At 40.4% G+C, this 18,917-nt stretch overlaps 2 protein-coding genes across 2 annotated transcripts in view; both read left to right on the top strand.

The window, feature by feature from the left end:
- The window catches only part of MICOS10 (mitochondrial contact site and cristae organizing system subunit 10), a 28,462-nt gene extending 17,360 nt beyond the window's left edge, over positions 1-11,102 (top strand). The window contains exons 2-4 of the mRNA XM_079778000.1: positions 7,311-7,358; positions 8,321-8,430; positions 10,853-11,102. Coding sequence (XP_079634126.1) covers positions 7,311-7,358; positions 8,321-8,430; positions 10,853-10,867 — 173 coding nt within the window. The 3' untranslated portion in view covers positions 10,868-11,102. The remainder of the gene's footprint in view (positions 1-7,310; positions 7,359-8,320; positions 8,431-10,852) is intronic.
- MRTO4 (MRT4 homolog, ribosome maturation factor) overlaps positions 1-18,917 on the top strand; it is a 249,769-nt gene that overhangs the window by 226,262 nt on the left and 4,590 nt on the right. The gene's annotated exons all lie outside the window — the stretch shown is intronic.

The raw sequence follows: 18,917 nt of genomic DNA, 5'->3' as shown, positions 1-18,917 counted from the left end.
AGAAAAACACTTTGTTGTCACGTGTAACAATAGACAGGGCCACTGACCTCTCTCTGAGGTTTATCCCTGTGTATAGGAAAGAGCCATGACTTTGGAGGCAGACAGCCTGCGTTTGAATTCGACTTTTATAGATGTATGTACTTGGGGAAGTCACTTAATCCCTCTACATTGTTTTCTCTTCTGTAAGACAGGATCATGATACACCTAAAAGGTGGTTCTGTGGATCAAATGAAATAATGTATAGAAACATATACAGTGCCTGACACTATAAATGTTATTACTTCCAAAGTACCTTCCCCTAAATAAATGTAATGCATCTTTTGTTGTTTATTGAAACTTAATTCTATTTATTTTTCATGTATAACATATTTCTTGATTTGTGCATTCTTGGAAAGTTGTGTGGCTGTCAGGATTCTGAAAGTTGGATCATATGCTCTTGCACTCATTTAAAAAGGACCCTTTTTAGTTCAGTTTGTAGCATCCTCCCAGTGCGCCAGGGTTGTGGGCTGGATCCCTGGTCAGGGCATGTACAAGAATCAATCAGTGAATGTATGGATGAGTGGAACAACAAATCAATGTTTCTCTCTCTCTCTCCTTCCCCCACCCCTGCCCTTCCTCTCTGTCTCTCTCTCTCTCAAATTAATGAATTAAAAAAAAAAATGTGGTGCCCAGAGACCCATTACAAAAGACCCTTTTGTGAGTTTGGCTTTTCTTGAAGCAGAGCTTTCCACTAATGCCTTCCACGTTTACCTTCCCTATCTTTACTCCTTTCTGCTGACTGGTTTACTTGTTCTGGTCAGAATGTGGGCAGTTGATGTTCACCTAGAAATTCCAGTAGATGTCCCAGCCTCGGTCTAGTCTGGATGGCCATAGGAAGGTTAAGGTCTTGTTAAATAGCTACTTTCCTAATCTATTTCCTCTATACTCAGCAGCAATGTTGACTTTTGAGAAGCTGATTAACACAGATCTAGTTTACTATCTCTGGGTCTTTGGTCTGGCACTCTTTCTTGGTTAATTCACATGACTTGGCATTTACACATGGACACCTGGGACAATCTGTCTTTGCCTCAAAGGATTAAGTAACACAATTTGGAACTGACTGAAAACTTTTTTTCCCCCCTCATAAATTGGGCCCTGAGCATCTTTCATAAATCAGGAATGTTTCTTGGAAATGTAGTTCTCACTAAATTCAGTCCCTAGGGTACTTTTCTATAAAAGCACATTCATGTTTGTTCTGTCATAACAAGTGCATTTGATGGTTGTAATAGTGTTGATAGAAATGTGATTGAACAGGAAAACATGTCCATTATAAATAGGTCAATTTGATAGTAATCCATGTTCAAAGCATAAATATAGCTTTATTAAACAAAGATAGCTCTAGGAAAATCTTTATACTATTTTAGAGCAAAGTGTTCTAGTTCAACAGTGAGTCTAAAGGAATCCCCTATTTAAAATATATATCAAAATTTGATGTATTCCTAGAAACAATTGCTAATGTCAATGAAATATAGTCAACTGTGCGAAGAGAGGGAGAAAAGGATCTAACTTTCATCTGTGGCTCATCCTCAGAGTGATCCTGAACGAGTCAGTGACTGGTATTTTAATAGAGGATTAACTATTACATTACACCTTCAAAAATACTTTTATTTATTTATTATTGATTTCAGAGGATGGGAGAGGGAGAGAGAGAAACATCAATGATGAGAGAGAATCATTGATCGGCTGCCTACTGCACACACCCTACTGAGGAATGAGCTGGTAACCTGGGCATGTGCCTTGACCAGGAATCAAACCGCAAACTCCTGATTCATAGATCCATACTTAACAACTGAGCTATACCGGACGGGCTATATTACATTACATTTTTGACATCTTTTGAGTTTTATTAAAGCGGTGTTAGAATTTACTACCACTTATTAAATTCTGTTAGACACTGCTTATATACCTTACATTTTCCTTATTCAGCAGCCCTATAAGATTGTCTTCACTCTACAGATGAACACATTGAGGCTGTGCGGGGTTAAGTCATTGACCGGAGGTCAGAGAGCCAGCAGGTCAGGAGTTAGCAGTGGTTTGAACTTAGCCTGTCTCACTACAACATCAATGTTCCTGCCATTCCACTCAGCAGGAGAGCGAGCCCTTCATTTTCTGGAAGCTGTATCTTTTCTTTCAGACATTTAAGAATAAAGTTGTTTGGCACATAGCTACTAGGATCTTAAAAACTTGCTTGTAATTCCTGTAGCTTCTCATATTTATAAACTGCCAGTTGCCTATGGCAAAGTTTCTGCTCAGACATCTAGATATATGTTATTGTACAAATTAAAATGGAGTTGCTTTGCTATTTTAATTAATTTATAGCTACAGATCAAATTTAGCATTGATAACTATATATTAGAATTTAGGAGCTTGGTTTGAAGTTTTAAATGTGAGCTGGAGTGAGATCTTAATTATCATATAAACAACATATACTAAATAGTCAAATGAGGTAGGTTTGTGGACTTTTTTCTGCCCTCTGAAATTTTAGAGAAATGTTTTCTAAGAGGATTTTGAGGTTTTGTTTTTTTTCTGCGCCTCTTCAAACAATGAGTTATCCCGTCTTAATTGAAAGTCCATTGGCAATTGCAACTTTTACAAAGTGGATTGGGCGGGAGCATGTGTTGCTCTGGCTTGTTTTGTTGAGGGACTAACATCCAAAGTACATTTCTACCCCAAGACTGCAATTGGGTTATGTAGACTGCTTGTTAATTCTTGCTGATTATGTCTGGTTCCTAATTATTTGCAGTGAAGTAAAGCTTTATGACATGTGGCATGGTGAGGGCAAAGATTTTTCTAAATAAAGTTTCATTGACTAACTGGAAACTGTCCATATGTCACAGTAATAGCCATCAACGTGTATTTCCCTTTCTTTCTTATACAAAATGTGGCTTAACGTGTACACTTGGCATACCTCTGTTGTTCTTTTTAATTTATTACAGAATTCACTTGGGCATAAGATAAGGCAATGTTTTATATGTAGTTAGTGGGAGTGAGTTCTCTGTTGTTTTGTTATTAAAATAGTATCAAATGAACTGTTAGGGAGTTGCTTCTTCCTAAAAATGTGTGTTTATCTACTAGCCAGTTTTATGATGTCCTTTTGGGCACTAAGCATGCATTAAAGTGCAGGGTTAGATTGATTTGGAGTAATTTCTTTTTGAAAGAATTTGTGCCAATTCTTTTTCCTCTCCAAAAGAAATGGTTTCAGAGCATGGGCTCTTTGCCTAATGTCAATTCCATAAGGCTCCTCTGTTGTGGGGTCTTTTTTTTTTTTTTTTACTTGCCCCCGCCCCCCTCCATCTTCCCCTCATAATTGGGCTGTGCCATGAGGAAGATGTGTACCTATAATCAGGCATTTCTTTACTTTAGGGTTATTTGTCATTCCAGACAGCATGGACTAAAAGAACAGGCTTGTGTCGGGGGAGGCAGAGTTATATAAACTGTGTTCATAGTTAAATATTTGCTTCCAGGGAAGGTGAAAAATGCTTTGTACTTTTTCCTTTGGCTTTTTTCCTGTAAGGGAGCTTGTCATGCAACAACAGAAAAAAAGTGGCCAAAGGCAGAGAAAACTCTTCTCTTTTCCATGTTGGTTTGTTTTTATTGTAAGACAAACCTTTCATGTTTTATTGTTAATGAAGTTTAAACCTGGTGTAGAGGTGCCAATCTTTAGTGGAAACAGCTGCAGAGTTGGTGTCCCCTGATCAGGTGGGACTTGCTTTGAAGCAACATGTTGCCTTTTAAAAGAAAATCGAGCATGTGAGAACTTGAACCTGTAAAACTCATCAGCAGTTCCACCATTGTTTGTCTCTTAAATAACTGAGATAGTTAACTTCAAGTAAAACACTGGCATTTAAAAATCATTTTTTGTATTTTTTTTTTTCTGAAGAGGATAGGCTTGTTATTTTGTGTCTTAAAAATATAGAAATGGAGGGGGAGAATCACTCAAGAATTGAAGATGTAGCAGCTCAATTTAACAGATCATAGAGGACAACCTGTCTTTGGCTAGTCTGAACTGTGATTTTGACCTTATACTATACTTGCAAAACTAGGTGGTTGGGCATATACCTTAACTTAAATGAAGTCTAGAGATGAAAGATTTTCTACTCTATGTTGATTGATGTTGAAGCATTTCTCATCTTTGTGGTTGAGCGATATGTTAGCAGTGGGCTTAGCATCTTTCTTGGTCTACTGCTAGGAAAATTGAGCATCAGAGAGCTTTTTTTCCTTGGGGGGAAAATAGGAGAGACAGGCATGGAGTCAGAGGGACAAGAAAAATGCTGAAATATTTTCCTTTTGGGCTTTTGATTTGTTTGCCAAAAAATTGCCTTCCAGATGGAGAAGACCAAAAGCTCTGATTGTAAGCCATTATGTTTTTACTGGCCTACCTCCCCATCCCATTGCCTGGTTTGAAATCTGTAAGCCAGTCCAAATCCTTTACCTCATTTTCTAGTACCAATTTACTGTCTTACTCATCTTCCAGCTGCAAGGGGGTGAGGCAAGTCGTTTTGAAATTGAGCCCTGTGCCATTTTATAAATCAAGCAACAGCAGATTCTTGCCAAGGAGTATCAATCGCGATAGCTCCCATTTCTCTGAAGTTCTTGACTCATGCCTACCAGGTAGATTTGTGTCTGTGACATGTGCGGTCGGATTAGTCTGGGAATGAATCTGAACAAGCCCATTTGGCCTTGTGTAGACTTGTTACTACCCTGGTTGCCTAGTGTTCTGGCCTGTTGCATAGGAAGCACAGTTTGTTTTTGGCTGTATCTTACTGCACCGGCAGTAGGAATCTTGATACTCCAGTTTCCCATTGGGAGGTAGTGATTGTTTAGGGGTTAATATTGTAGGGGAATCCAGTGTCAGGACATATAGTGGATATAGTGGCTTTGGAGTCTGGCAGACTTGGGCCCAATTCTGCTCTACCACTAGCTAAACAGTGTCCTTGAGCAACTTATTTTCTGTATCTGGAAAATGGGGCATAATACTGTATCAGGTTGTTTGGTTTAATAATTTTTTGAAAGGAAGAAAATGTTGGGTATTTATGGGAAATACTAAAATATTCCTTTTCTTTCTCATTATGTCGATCTTGAGTATGTTAATCATTGTGGTCTGTAAACTGACTAGTTTTCTACCATTTTTTAAAATTACATGGAAATTGTGATGACATGAGTGATTTTTAAATATTGCATATTAAAGTTGGGCACCAAATCATTACCTAATGCAGGGTCTATTGGATAGGGCAAAGTAATAATTTTTTATTAAAATCCATGTTTGTGTAGGATATAGTCATAGGAAAGAAACATACATCATAGCCACATATATATGATATGGGAGAATTATCAGAAATCATTCTGGGTAATAGCATAAATCAGGCGTCCTCAAACTACGGCCCGCGGGCCACATGCGGGTGTTTTTGCCGTTTTGTTTTTTTACTTCAAAATAAGATATGTGCAGTGTGCATAGGAATTTGTTCATAGTTTTTTTTAAACTATAGTCCGACCCTCCAACAGTCTGAGGGACAGTGAACTGGCCCCCTGTTTAAAAAGTTTGAGGACCCCTGGCATAAATACTTTCTTCAAGCCAACATCAACTGGATTGTTGCATAGGTGGATTAAAAACACACACACACACAAAACGGTGTGGGCTGGCTATTGTGGCTCAGTGGTTGAGCATCAACCCATGAACCAGGAGGTCACTGTTTGGTTCCTGGTTGAGGTACATGCCCTGGTTGCAGGCTCAATCCCCGGAGGCAGCCGATCGATGATTCTCTCTCATCACTGATGTTTCTCTCTCTCTCTCCTTTTCCTTTCCTCTCTTCTCTCTGAAATCAATAAAAACATATTTGGGGGGAAAAAAAGAGAAAAAAAAAGATGTGGGTTAGCCTGCTTGCTCTGATGAAGTTCTCGGTGTTTGGAGCAGAAAGGGTCAGATTGGTAGACTGAGGAGTACTTGAATGTTCACATTGTGGTAGCCTAAAATCATGGTTAGCTAGAAAGGAAGCTCTTGCAGTTTCAGTAGCACGAATTTGAAAACCATTCAGGCAAATGAGAACTGGGACTTTTATGTGGTGTTCCAGTTAACTGCCATGATATTTTGAATTTAATTTAAAAAGGCCTGCCGTTTGCGTCTGTAGACACTTATGGCCTACAAATGGTTAATTGTAATGATGGTAGTAAGGTGCTCTGTTGGATCATGGAACAGACAGTAAAGAGTATCAGCATGCTCTGAAAGGTGCGAAGACAACTGTCAAATCTGAAGGGAAAAAATCAGATTTTGGTTCTCTTCCTTGGCACGTATAAATTTGTTTATAATGAGAAAATAAGTTTATCTCAAAGTTTGGGACATGTATCACTACAGTAGTATGTGAGGTGATTTTTTTTTTCCTAAAGTGGTACCACAGACAAATATTTTTATTTTAACAGTTCTATATTCTTTTTAACACACTTTATGGAAAAAATATAGCTAGCATTCAAATCTATGATTATACTAATATTATTACTTAAGTTGAGGCTAAAGTTATTTAATTAAATACATACATTGATAATTTTTCAGAAGAAAACGATTAAGCAAATAATTATGCAGGTGATGTGTGATGTAGCAGAAATTGTGACGGTAGCATTAGAATGACCAACGTTTGAGAAATACTGGTAAAAATGAGGGTTTGATCCTTTTTTTCAAGCTTAGATGCCTGTGAAATTTAATTTAAAATTAGATATTTATAATTTTTTTCTACCAAACCATTAAGATCGATTTTTGTGTGTGTTCTTTTATTTTGAAAGATAGTGGTTAAAAATGCCCTATGAGTAAAATGAGGGCAGGGGATTAAGCTCCATGTTTGGACACTGGCTTGTGACAACCTTTAGAATTATTCTGGATCAGTCCTTTCCATCTTCACTCAAACTGTTGAAATGATAGGAGCTTCCAGTTGACATCATTATTTCTGATGCGCTGGCTGTGACGCCCTGCAGAAGTGGGAAGGAAGGCATTCCCAAGCAGTGCAGAGCCTCTCCTCAGGAACAGTTTCTTGGCTTGTTCTCTCACCGCCCAAGACGTTTGTAGACAGAAGAGAGAATAACGTTTTTAGCCCCTGTTGTGGGCAGGGCACGAAGGGCATCTAAAAAGCCTCTGATAACAAGAAGGAAGGTTAGAAATGAAAAAATAAATTGTACACCAAATTATGAAAAAAATCATTATAGGTGTTCACATTTATGAAATGTTCATTTTATTTTTGTCAAGTTATTATTACTGATATATAATATGTTTCCCCCCCTCTTTGCAGGTACTGGTTTTGGATTAGGACTTGTTTTCTCACTTACCTTCTTTAAAAGTAAGTATGACTCTTGCTGTCTTTCTAGCATAATGTCCTAGTGTACATACACATAGCAGGAACACTTCTGGAAGGCACATCTACACGACTGCCAACCCAGCCATGTATGGGTTTAGGTAGCTAGACAAAGAATGTGGACTCAAAAGAGGTCAAAATGGGTTGAGCATCTCCAGCATTCCCCTTGGGCATTGAGTCAGGGTGCTTGATATCTAAAATATGATATCATTTTAAAATGTGCTTTATGCCAGTGAGTCATTTGGCCAAATCTTCATGCTCAAATATTTCTAATTAATTATAAAATTTTTTGAAAGGAACTTGAAAATGTGAGTTCTGCTAGTGATAAAAACAAGTAGGCCAAAAATTATTCTAAGCGAAGAACAGGCTATATCCCTTTCATTCTGTAGAGGAGCTGAAGTTAGGCATTGACCTCTTTCCATGAAGAACAGTGGGAATACATAACTAGAGAATCATAAGTAACACATATTGCTGATATGAAATAATCATTTTCAGCATTGGCTTAAGTAAGCCTTATGACTTACTATAATAATATATAAATATTGGTTAAAATCTTAGATATTTTAAAAATTCAAGCACCTTACTGAAATATTTCTGTTAAGGTTAAAAAAATGGTTTAAATGAGCAAATGATTAGAACTGATAAAGAGAAGTTAAAAGGTTCAAGTATGTCTACTCTTTTTATATTGTACCGTTATATACCATGCACATGTACCATTATTAATACCTCAAACCTGGCAGCATAAGTACTTAATAAATACTTGGTAAATTAATAAGTTTACCAATAGCCTCCCTCCTCCTCTTATTCACTGCTGATGAAACATTGACAAATCTGTGTGATGCATGCTGAATAGTTACTGAACCCTAAGTAAATGTATTTGAGCCAGAAAAAAAGCTGTATCTGCTCCTAATGGTCCCTGTTGGGATTTTCCTTTTTCTGCTCACTAGGAAGAATGTGGCCATTAGCCTTTGGTTCTGGCATGGGATTGGGAATGGCCTACTCCAACTGTCAGCATGATTTCCAGGCTCCATATCTTCTACATGGAAAATATGTCAAAGTATGTACCGATATGATATTTCTTTTTTCCAAAGAAAAAGCTTTCTCCTCAGTCCCTGAATAATTTTTTATAATATATAATGAATAAAGTGTGCATGTCATGTGGTACCACTGAGATCCCAGTTGCTCTTTGGCTTTTAGTGATGTTGACACCACTTTGGTTCCTCAAGTCTCTCCCCTCCCCTCTACCTTAAGATGCATATGTGCATTCAGATCTATACTTCTATGTTAGCTGACTGGAACTGACGAACCTGCCTGAAAGTGTATCATAGTAAAGTAGATTTGTGTTAAATATCTGTAAGTAGCACTTTTGTTCAAGATCTCAGAGTGCCCTGTAAACATCTCACACATACTCAAACTAAACTTGCAGACTTCTGGGATTCAGTCATTATTCTGCTTTTTATTGAAGAAGGCAGGTTCTTGACTGTATGTCCCACATAATTCTGCCAAAGTCCTTGCCTACAGATGGATCTTTAATGATGCAGACAAGATGAAAATATAGCACATGCCTCAAGAGGGAAGAAGCTGGCACATTCCCTGAAGACTGTCTGTAGCAGCGTTTCTCATGCCGTACTTTAGAGGGCTGGTTACCATGGGGTGTAAGTGAAAGGATCATGGGAAGCTGTGTGTTCAAGGATAGAGGGGTGTATTTATTTTTATATCTCCAGGGCCTGGAACAAAGTAGGCACTCAAATAAATGTAAAATGAATGAAGTAAATGGTGGATTCTATTAGATGTGTTAATTGCCTCAGGCTTACTGAGGCATAACCTTTATAGCAGTACAAACTTCAATGAAGATCTTCACATTCCCTTGATATGTAGACTCATCTGCTTTCTTGGTTACCCTTGAGCTAGAATCACTGTGATCTGGGCAGCCTCAGAAGGCTAGTGGAAAGAGCACAGAACCTCCAGGAGACCTGCGTGTGAGTCCTGGTCTGTCACTTGCTTCCTATGTGGTCTTGAGTTATTCATTTCTGAGATTCTCTTTTCTATCTATAAAATGAGGGTAATGCTTTCTACCTATAGGATTGCTGTGAGAATGAAATGTGAATATGGTTTTAAGCTGTGAGGTATTATATAAGTAGATAGGTTTGTTATTGTAGTTGAGGGCAACCAAGGAAGGGTGATTGACTTGTCCATTGTTTCATCATAATAACAAGTAGAGCAGAAATGTGGTACAAATGAGTGTCCCAGTTCTGGTCAAAAGCTGTCACCTAATCTCAAATGACAGTACCCCACCACAGCTCGGTAGCCTTTCTCTATAGAACCTGCCCACAGTGTTAGCTGCCTACCAACCATCCTATGTGTGTTTGGAGAGAGAATTGGGAGCAGGGAGAGTTGGCCAGTTAGGAAGTAGCAGGCCTTTCGCCACTCTCCATATTAATGAACCATCTCCCGCCAGAGCCAGGGTGAGGCAATCAGAGGGACAGCACAAGAAGGGGCGCAGCTGTGTGGCACAGAGCTGACGACAGGCAGTTTCCACTTCTCCCCGGCTCCTCACTCTGTTGGCACCACAGCTGAATTTGGGGGAGAACAGAAAGGAACAGGAGAGGAGCTTCAGGTCTTTTAATTGTTTGAAATATTTCAAACTGAGTTGCCATGGATAATGGCTCAGGGGTGATTATATGCATATTATATATTTAATGGATGGAAGTTACTGTGGAAAATATTGTTACATTTTTTACAGCCTTGTGTGTACTGCTCCAAAATGGCCTTGTAACTTTATCTGAACTTGAGCCTGTGCCTCGATGTTGTCATCCTCCATTCTCTAAAAAGGAGTAAAGTCCCAAGTTAGGGCTTTTCAAATGTAGTCATATTATGGTAATTGCTTCTTGAATGCCAGTTATGCCCTGTGGGTCATCCTAGGTGCTCTGTGTTTTTTCTCTAGACCTCCCTGCCCCCAATAGATTTGTGAGCGAGATGTTATTATCCTCATTCAGAAGATGAAAAATCTGAATTTTACTGAGGTTAAGAAACTTGCCAAAGATCCCATCATTAGTAGGCTGTTTGATTCTGGACCCATGTTTTTTCCACTCATCTGTCATCTATCATCTATCCCTTTGATGGATTTAGGAATATACTTATTCAAGTACCAGTTGTTTAGCCCCATTCTGCTCCTTTCCCTTTCTCCTTCCTTAAAGTTTGGGGAGCCTTTCTTCAGAACGTGGGCAGGATGTATTGTTCCACTTATTTATGCGTTCATTGGTTGATTCTTGTATGTCCCCTGACAAGGGATCGAACCCGCACCTTGGCAAATTGGGGCTGTGCTCTAACCAGCTAAGCTACCTGGCCAGAGCTTGAGACAGTTTTAAAGCAAACCGGGTGGTAAGGTTTTAAGGCCCATTTTTCCTGGAGCAGCAAGTTAGAGGGAGTTGTCACAATGCCGTCTGTACAGTTCTAACCGGAGTGTCCTTACTTTACAGGAGCAGAAGCAGTGACTTACACCTGAGAACATCTCAGTGGGAGGAGAAGAGAAATCATGTTTATTCCTCAGGAATACTGAAGTGCCCTGGAGTAAGCTGACATTCTTCTGTAACAATGTTATCAGCAGTGCTTTAAACTCCAGCACACTGTTTATGTATTTGAAACCAAGTCTGTTTCTTGTTTTGTATTTTCTCTCTGGAAATTGCAAGGAGGTGGTCTTAAAAGAAATAAATTAAACAAAAATAGGCAGCTTAGTGCATTGCCTGCATTTCTTTGCCTTTGTATCTGAGCATGAGGAAGATTATACTTGAACTGCCAACAGCTGTACCCGCCTGGTCCCGAGCTCTCTGAGAACCTTCCTGAAACCACAGCCGTGGTGCATTCCTAATGTGTAGTTTTCAGAACTGCTTCCACCTCATAAATCGGAGGTTGGAGGTTGCTGCTGCGTTGTCTGGTGAAGATGACGAATGTCTTGAGAAGCCTCGCCTCGTGATAGCAGCTCTTTACTATCTGTCTGTTCTTCTCACCAATGGGCCCAGCAGGGCACGTTTCAGCTGAGCCTACTCACTGAGGGCAGATGCTGGCTGCATCAGCAGGGTGTGCAACCTGCTGTGCTAAAGGCTCACAGTGTGATGGCAGTTTTCCGCAGCTTCATGGAGCTTGACCGTGCAGTCTTTAGCACGGGCGGCTTTGTCCTGAGGTTTGGGAGAGTGCATGGCATACCCACCTGGCTGGAAGGGCACGTTGAGGCTTGATTTTTGCTTTCATGTGGCAGCTGAACTTTGAGGACAAAAGGGCCACTTCTAATGCCCCTCTGTGAGTTTATTCCTTTGGTTTCACTTGAAACAGGAAGGCTAGACACAAGTCATAGCAATTTCTTCTGAAAATATGCAGAACCCCAGAACTCAGTCTTTCATATCTTGTTTCTTTTTATAATAAAACTAGAGGCCCGATGCACGAAATTCGTGCAAGCGGCTCAGCCCTCGCAGCCCCAGCTTTGTCCAGAAGGTCATCTGGAAGGTCATTGGGCTGTTCGGTCTAATTAGCATATTAGCTCTTTATTATATAGGATTAAGATGGGCAGAGGTGGTCCCACCTGTTCCTTTGTTCTGTAAATGTTGACTGAGCAACTACTGTGAATTTGGCACTGTTGTAGACAGCAGATATAGGTGGATGGAAAGTCAAGACACACTCCCCTGCCTTCAGGGAGCTTAGAGTTTGATGGAAGGACAGACAGACAAACTCTTGTGACACTGGAAGAGGAGGTTGTAGACATAGTGCAGTGAAGACAAAGAAGGAACAACTCAGTCTCCTCAGGGTGGCCTGGCAGAGGTGGGAATAATGCACTCAGACGTGAAGTTGACCTGGGCATTCCTGACAGACAAGGAAAGGAAAGGAGCTTAGGTGAAGGCTTGAATCCCGCGCAGTGCTGGCAGAGCTTGGGAACTGCAAGTGGGCCAGTGCAGCCAGAGCAGGTGGGGCAAGGGAAAGGTGCGGAGGGTGAGGCTGGGCACCGGTGCACCTGGTGTCTGACCCCTGTTCTGGAACATCAATCAGACACAAGTGTTGTAATGAGTAGATATAGGATAGAAATACCCCCTCTTTTTTCCCTCCCTCATCCTTTACGCTTCTTTCCGGAAAGGTATGCTAAGCAGTGGCCCTCTGCCCTGCAAACTGTCCAAACTCCTCTGCCCCCTGGGCTGTTTTGTTTCTTTGAATCTGTTAAAGCCCAGAGACAGGGCTGAGCCTAGGACTGTAAGTCATGGCCATGGCTTGCTATAGCCATTCCACTGTTCTTCATGTTGCCCTCTTCATTCCATGATCAAGACAACCCATGTAATTAAAAGGAAAAAACCCAGCAACCTGTTTCATCCTTTACACTTGTCTTCTTCATATTTGCTTTACAAGTTAATATTTCGTCCCAATTTTTCCATTTTTATTTAGGCAGGAGAAGAATAAGAGGTCCCCCTCCCCTAACCCCACCCCATAAGTCAACACCAGAAAACAATATTCCCACTAATTCTCTAGACATGTCAGAAACTGGAGTGGAAACGGATACTGGAATCAGACTTCTCTGTCATTAGTTATTAGGTTTTAGGCATTTATTTGGATGAATTCCTCTGCCCAGCATCTTTGAAATACCACTTAAGTGTTTGGAGAAACTGGTGAGCTCTATGAGGGAATATTTCTGGGCAGAGGCCAGTCAAAGGAAGCATTGGCTGTTTGCTTTAATTCTGACTACTTTGTATTCCTGTCTTGTAGCTCTTAGCAGAGACTGGCCCAAAGCACAATGCTCGATCTTGTCCCCACTCCCTTCCCCCATCGCAAGTCAACCTCAGAGAGTTCCAGCTTGTTGGCAAAGGCATACGTTCTGTTCTAAGTTTCACTAGGAATTCAAGTCCTCCGGGGCCCTGTTCCCTTGAGGGGTTGTGAAACTTTGACTTTGCTTCTTATCTGCCCTTCTGAAACCAAATACAAGGAAATTCATGGGTTTAAGGGGAGAGAGAGAGAGAGATGGGAACCCAACTGGGCACAGGATACTAGGATAAAACTGGCGCCCCAAAAGAGGCCTGCTCTGCCAACATACATAAATACATATAGTCTGAGCTTGACACTATAATTTGGCCCAGAACAATATGTATTTTGAACTCATTTAGGTGAATGGTTTTGGCATTCCCAGTACCCACTGGGGAGCCTTTAACGGGCTGCATTTGCCTTATGCAGAATTATGCCTTTGTTCTGAGAAATGGCCTCAGAACATACTCAATCGAGTTGTCTCCTTTAGTGAGTGTCATCCTCTCGCATCATTTCAAAAGATCTAAGGATGCAGCCTTGAAATCCTGCTTGCAGGAAATGCAGAGATTGGGCATGGAGGAGAAAATCTATGTAGTTTTGCTTTAAGTTTTTCCAAACCTCACTGCTTACATTTTTTTATGTAACCAAGCCATAATTACATTTTACTTGTTGTGGTGCAATCTGATTGTATTGTTGCAGGACTATTTTTGAACCTGTCCAAATAAACTCTGCCAAGCAGTTCCACAAGGATGGACTCCATGGGGCTGGAACAGCCTTCCTCCTGAGTAGTTCTGAGACACGAACGGTTTCCTGTTGCATGCTTTCTAATTACATAAATGCAAATGGGTGGAAAGGAGAAAGTGGAAATTCTAAGTACCAAAAGGAATCTTAAATTGAGGATAACAAGCTCATCTGGAAGCTATCACCACTTTTTTCTTTAAGTGTGTTGCAAGTACCACTTCCCTTCGGACACCAAAGGATGATTTCGGGTAAACCGACCTGGGCAGGGGCAGGGCAGAAGTTCTCATGTCCACTGAACAGCATCCATGTGGAACAAGTATGAGAGTCAGTGATAAGTCATAGCGGGCGGGAATAAGGGGTTGAGGCAGGGTTATGCAGCAGGAAGAACACAGGATTTGGAATCAGAGGACCTGGGTCTGAGTTCTTGCTCCATCATTTATTGCCATGCAACCATGGGAGTGGCGGGGGAGCGGGGGGCGGGGAGGGAAGAGTTCCTTAAGCTTTCATCTGTAAAGGGAGAAAAAGTAATTCCTACCTTACAGGCTTTGAAGATCAAATACATGTGCTAACACAAGCATTTAAAAAGTTGTTGCTATTTGAGTCTGAACAGAGTGCATGGTTTTAATGGTAAGTAGGGGATTGTTCCAGAACAGAAGGGCACACATAATCTTTGGGCTCCATTTGGCTCTTAGAGTCTAAATTAGCAAAAGCTGAGGGAGAAAATGGATGTCTCAAATGAGTTCCTAAAAATTGTTAGAAAACTCTGTGTGTCTTCAAAAATGAGTATTAATGTCAATTGTTTTCACTCTGCTCTGTTAAAATACACGAGTAAAGTCACATGGTTTCTCTCCTCAGACACTCCACCTTAGCTTTCTAAAAATCAAGAGGTGCACACTGAGCACCCCATCTCACTGCGAGGCCAGGAAGGGGGGAGGAGAAGAGGACACTGAAGAAGCAGAATGGGGAATCAGACTCCTCAAGGAGCTCTGGCTGGTAGGAAGCAGGAAACTGGACATTTGTATGCGGGATAATTGGCTTCAACTGTTCCATCCTCACTACCAGTTCAGTCAGAAGGTGGTGGGGGAAGGTAGTGTCAAGAATTCTAGGAGGAATTCAAGAGTGGGCAGGGAGTGAGACTTTTAATAGGAAGACTTTAATAGGGACTAGAAAAAGGAGCTCCTTCTCAACTGTCAGTCAAGTCATCTTTATTCCTGGTCTAGCCAGTTTGAGGCAGGCAGAATTTAATTTGATGACTTCAAATAAATATATAGTAATAATTAGTATTTACTGGGTACATACTGTGTTACTGTTCTATGGCTTTACTTACATCACATTGCATATTTTTTACAACAATCCTATGAGAAAAGTACTATTCATTTTATAGATGAAGAGAGAGATTTTGAAAGGATAAATAAACTTGGCTCAAGGACAAACCAGCTAAGAAGTGATCCAGGAAGGATTTTTACTGATTCCAGAACCCAGACTCTGCTATGTTGGGCAAAAGCTGTTTAAACTGGGAAGGTTCATTCAAAATGGTTTGATCCAGTTTAAACCTGATTTGACACAAACCTGATTAAACTAGTTGAAATTGATCAGAGTCCGTTTAATTGTGTTTAAATTGATAAGAATAAAAAAATTGATACAAATAAGTTGATCTGATTTGAAATCAGCCATATTTGTTAAAAAGTAAAAATAATAATTCCTGTGTTCATTAATCAGAAACATAATTGTCAACCAGAGCCTCAGGTCAGTGATACTGATGAGTTTTGCTAAATCCTTTCAAGTGTAATAAAGCAACATGATATTTTTATTGACCTATACATCTTAAAAACTATATACAGCCTGGTTGGTATGGCTTAGTAGTTGAGTGTTGACCTATGAACCAGGAGGTCAGGGTTTGATTCCCAGTCAGGACACATGCCCAGGTTGTGGGCTTGATCCCCATTAGGGGGGTACAGGAGGCAACCAATTGATGATTCTCTCTAATCATTGATGTTTCTATCTCTCCCTTCTCTGAAATCAATAAAAATATATTTAAAATAAAGAAAACCTACACTTTCAGCCGAGACCGGTTTGGCTCAGTGGATAGAGCGTCGGCCTGCAGACTGAAAGGTCCCAGGTTCGATTCCAGTCAAGGGCATGTACCTTGGTTGCGGGCACATCCCCAGTAGGGGTTGTGCAAGAGGCAGCTGATCGATGTTTCTCTATCATCGATGTTTCTAACTCTCTATCCCTCTCTCTTTCTCTCTGTGAAAAATCAATAAAATATATTTAAAAAAAAAAAAAAAAGAAAACCTACACTTTCAGTTAGGTTTTGTTTTGTTTTTTTTTTAGACATAATTTACAACAGTAAAATGCATCCACCACTAGGTAGAAAATGGAAAGAAACCTTTTATATAATGTATACTAATAATTACTACCTTTATATTTTACTTTTAAAGGATTAAATAGTTTGGTAACTTTTGATTTTGATATAATTCTACACTTACAGAAAAGTTGTGAAAATAATACAAGGAGCTCCTTTGTACCCTTTACCCATATTCACCATTGTTCACATTTTTCCTTATTTATTTTCTTGTTCTGTGTGTATGTATGTATGTGTGTGTAGTATTTTTTGAACCATTTGAGAATAAGTTGGAGACATGATCTCTATTTACTCCTACACTAGAGACCCAATGCACAAAATTCATGCAAGAGTAGGCCTTCCTTCCCCCACTGCCGGCACCAGGTTCCCTCTGGCACCCGGGTCCCAGGCTTCCCTCGCAACCCTGGCTTCATCCTCCGGTCGTCCAAAGGGACATCTGGTCTAATTAGCATATTACGCTTTTATTATTATAGATACTTCATTGTATATTTTCTAAGAATAAGGACATTATCTTATACTAGAGGCCCGGTGCATGAAATTCGTGCACTGGGGGGGGGTGTCCCTCAGCCTGGCCTATGCCCTCTCACAGTCCAGGAGCCCTCGGGGAGTGGGCCTAAGCAGTCAGTCAGACATCCCCTGAGGGCAGGCCTAAGCTGTTAGTCAGACATCCTTAGCGCTGCTGTGGAGGCAGAAGAGACTCCTGTCACTGCCGCTGCGCTCGCCAGCCATGAGCCTGGCTTCTGGCTGAGCGGAGCTCCCTGTGGGAGTGCACTGACCACCAGGGGGCAGCTCCTGCATTGAGCGTCTGACCCCTGGTGGTCAGTGCGCATCATAGTGACCGGCCGTTCGGTCGATTTGCATATTAGCCTTTTATTATATAGGATAACCACAGTGCAGTTATCAGAATCAGGGAATTAACATTGATACAATAGAATTATTTAATCCATAGTACATACTCAAATTTTGTAAATTGTTAAAGTAATATATTGTTGCCCTGACCAGTTTGGCTCAGTGGATAGATCATCAGCCTGCGGACTAACAGGTCCCAGGTTTGATTCCAGTCAAGGGCATGTACCTTGGTTGCGGGCACATCCCCAGTAGGGGGTGTGCAGGAGGCAGCTGATCGATGTTTCTCTCTCATCAATGTTTCTAACTCCCTCTCCCTCTCTGTAAAAAATCAATAAAACATATTAAAAAATAAAAATAAAGTAATGTATTGTCTAGTTGATTTCTGCAGTCCAGGATCATATATTGTATTTAGTTGTTGAGTCTCTTTCTTTAATCCAGAACAGTTCATCAGCCTTTTTTCTTGAAGTTGAATTTTTTTTTCAATCCTCACCCAAGGATATGTTCATTGATTTCGGAGAGAGAGGAAGAAAGGGAGAGAGAAAGAAACATGGGTTGCCTCCTGTGCACCCCAACCAGGGATCAGACCTGTAATCTTTTGGTATACAAGATGATGCTCCAACTAACTGAGCCACCTGGCCAGGGCTTGACCTTTTTTTTGAAGAGTACAAGGCAGTTATTTTGTAGACTGTTTCTCAGTTTGGGTTTGTTGATGTTTCCTGGTGATTAGAGTTCAGGTTTATAGTGTTGGCAGAGCTGTTGGGGTGTCCATCTGTCTCAACATTATTGAGGGGGCTTCTCAAAGTGGTGTTTGTTTGGTTTCTCCACTGTACATTTATTATTTTTCTCTGTAATTAATGAGTGAATTATGGGGAGATTCCTTTGAGACTGTAAACATTCTGTTCCTTATCAAACCATCATTAGATTTAATGTTGCATTATTTCCTAAATTCATTATTCCTGATCACTTGACATTTTATAAAAGGAATACCTTTTACTTCTCCCCCAAATATTTGTTCGTTTATTCATATCCATGTGGACTTGAGAATTTTCATTTTATTAAACTGATTATAAGCCATTACTGTCAATGTTTATTACTCAAATTGTCCAGATTTTAATATGAGTTCTTTCAAGCTGGTGCTTATATCCTTCTGACATGTCCACTCCATTCTTTAAGCACCAGACATCTCAGACTCTTCTTGTGCTTGCTTTCCCCCAACCCCGGGATCAGCCATTTCTCTGAGGAGCCCTCATTCCTTTCAGTGGAGAGTGGTAATTAGAAACCAAGATCTGTAGGTATGCTCATTGCTATTCGTATGTCATTGCTTTGAGGCCTCTCAACCGACAGAGCTACGAAATAGGTATGTGTGTGTGTGACTTTGAGTTCATACTGACATCTTAAGTCCAAAATCTAGGGTTTAGTTTGCTCCTCCCCACATAACTCCCTCATCTAACAATGAGAAACCTGCCTCTAGGATTTAATGTCTGAAGAGAGTACTCATAAGTTAGGTTGACTTGGCTCCTGTGCCTATGTAGATGAGTGGAAATATACTGTGGTTCTTTGAGAGATGGTGTCTGTCTGCTTGTGTCTTCGCGTTTCTGTCATTCTTCACCTTCCACCATTTCTGCTGCCTGTACCTCTGGATTTGTGGCATAGTTTTATCCTCACTGTTTTTCAGTTAGGTAGTTGAGTTTAAGGCTTCCTATATTTTCAAAACTTCTAAATTAACTTCCTTTTGAAGGTGGGTGGCCCTGACTGATCATGCCATGGGTCAGTGACTTTCGATCAGAAGAAAGGCTTCCCAAAATTCTTCCTAT

Source organism: Cnephaeus nilssonii (genome assembly GCF_951640355.1).
Source record: "Cnephaeus nilssonii genome assembly, chromosome: 7".
NCBI lineage: Eukaryota > Metazoa > Chordata > Mammalia > Chiroptera > Vespertilionidae > Cnephaeus > Cnephaeus nilssonii.
The sequence above is the reverse complement of the archived record's forward strand: the minus strand, read 5'-3'. Positions and strand labels throughout refer to the sequence as shown.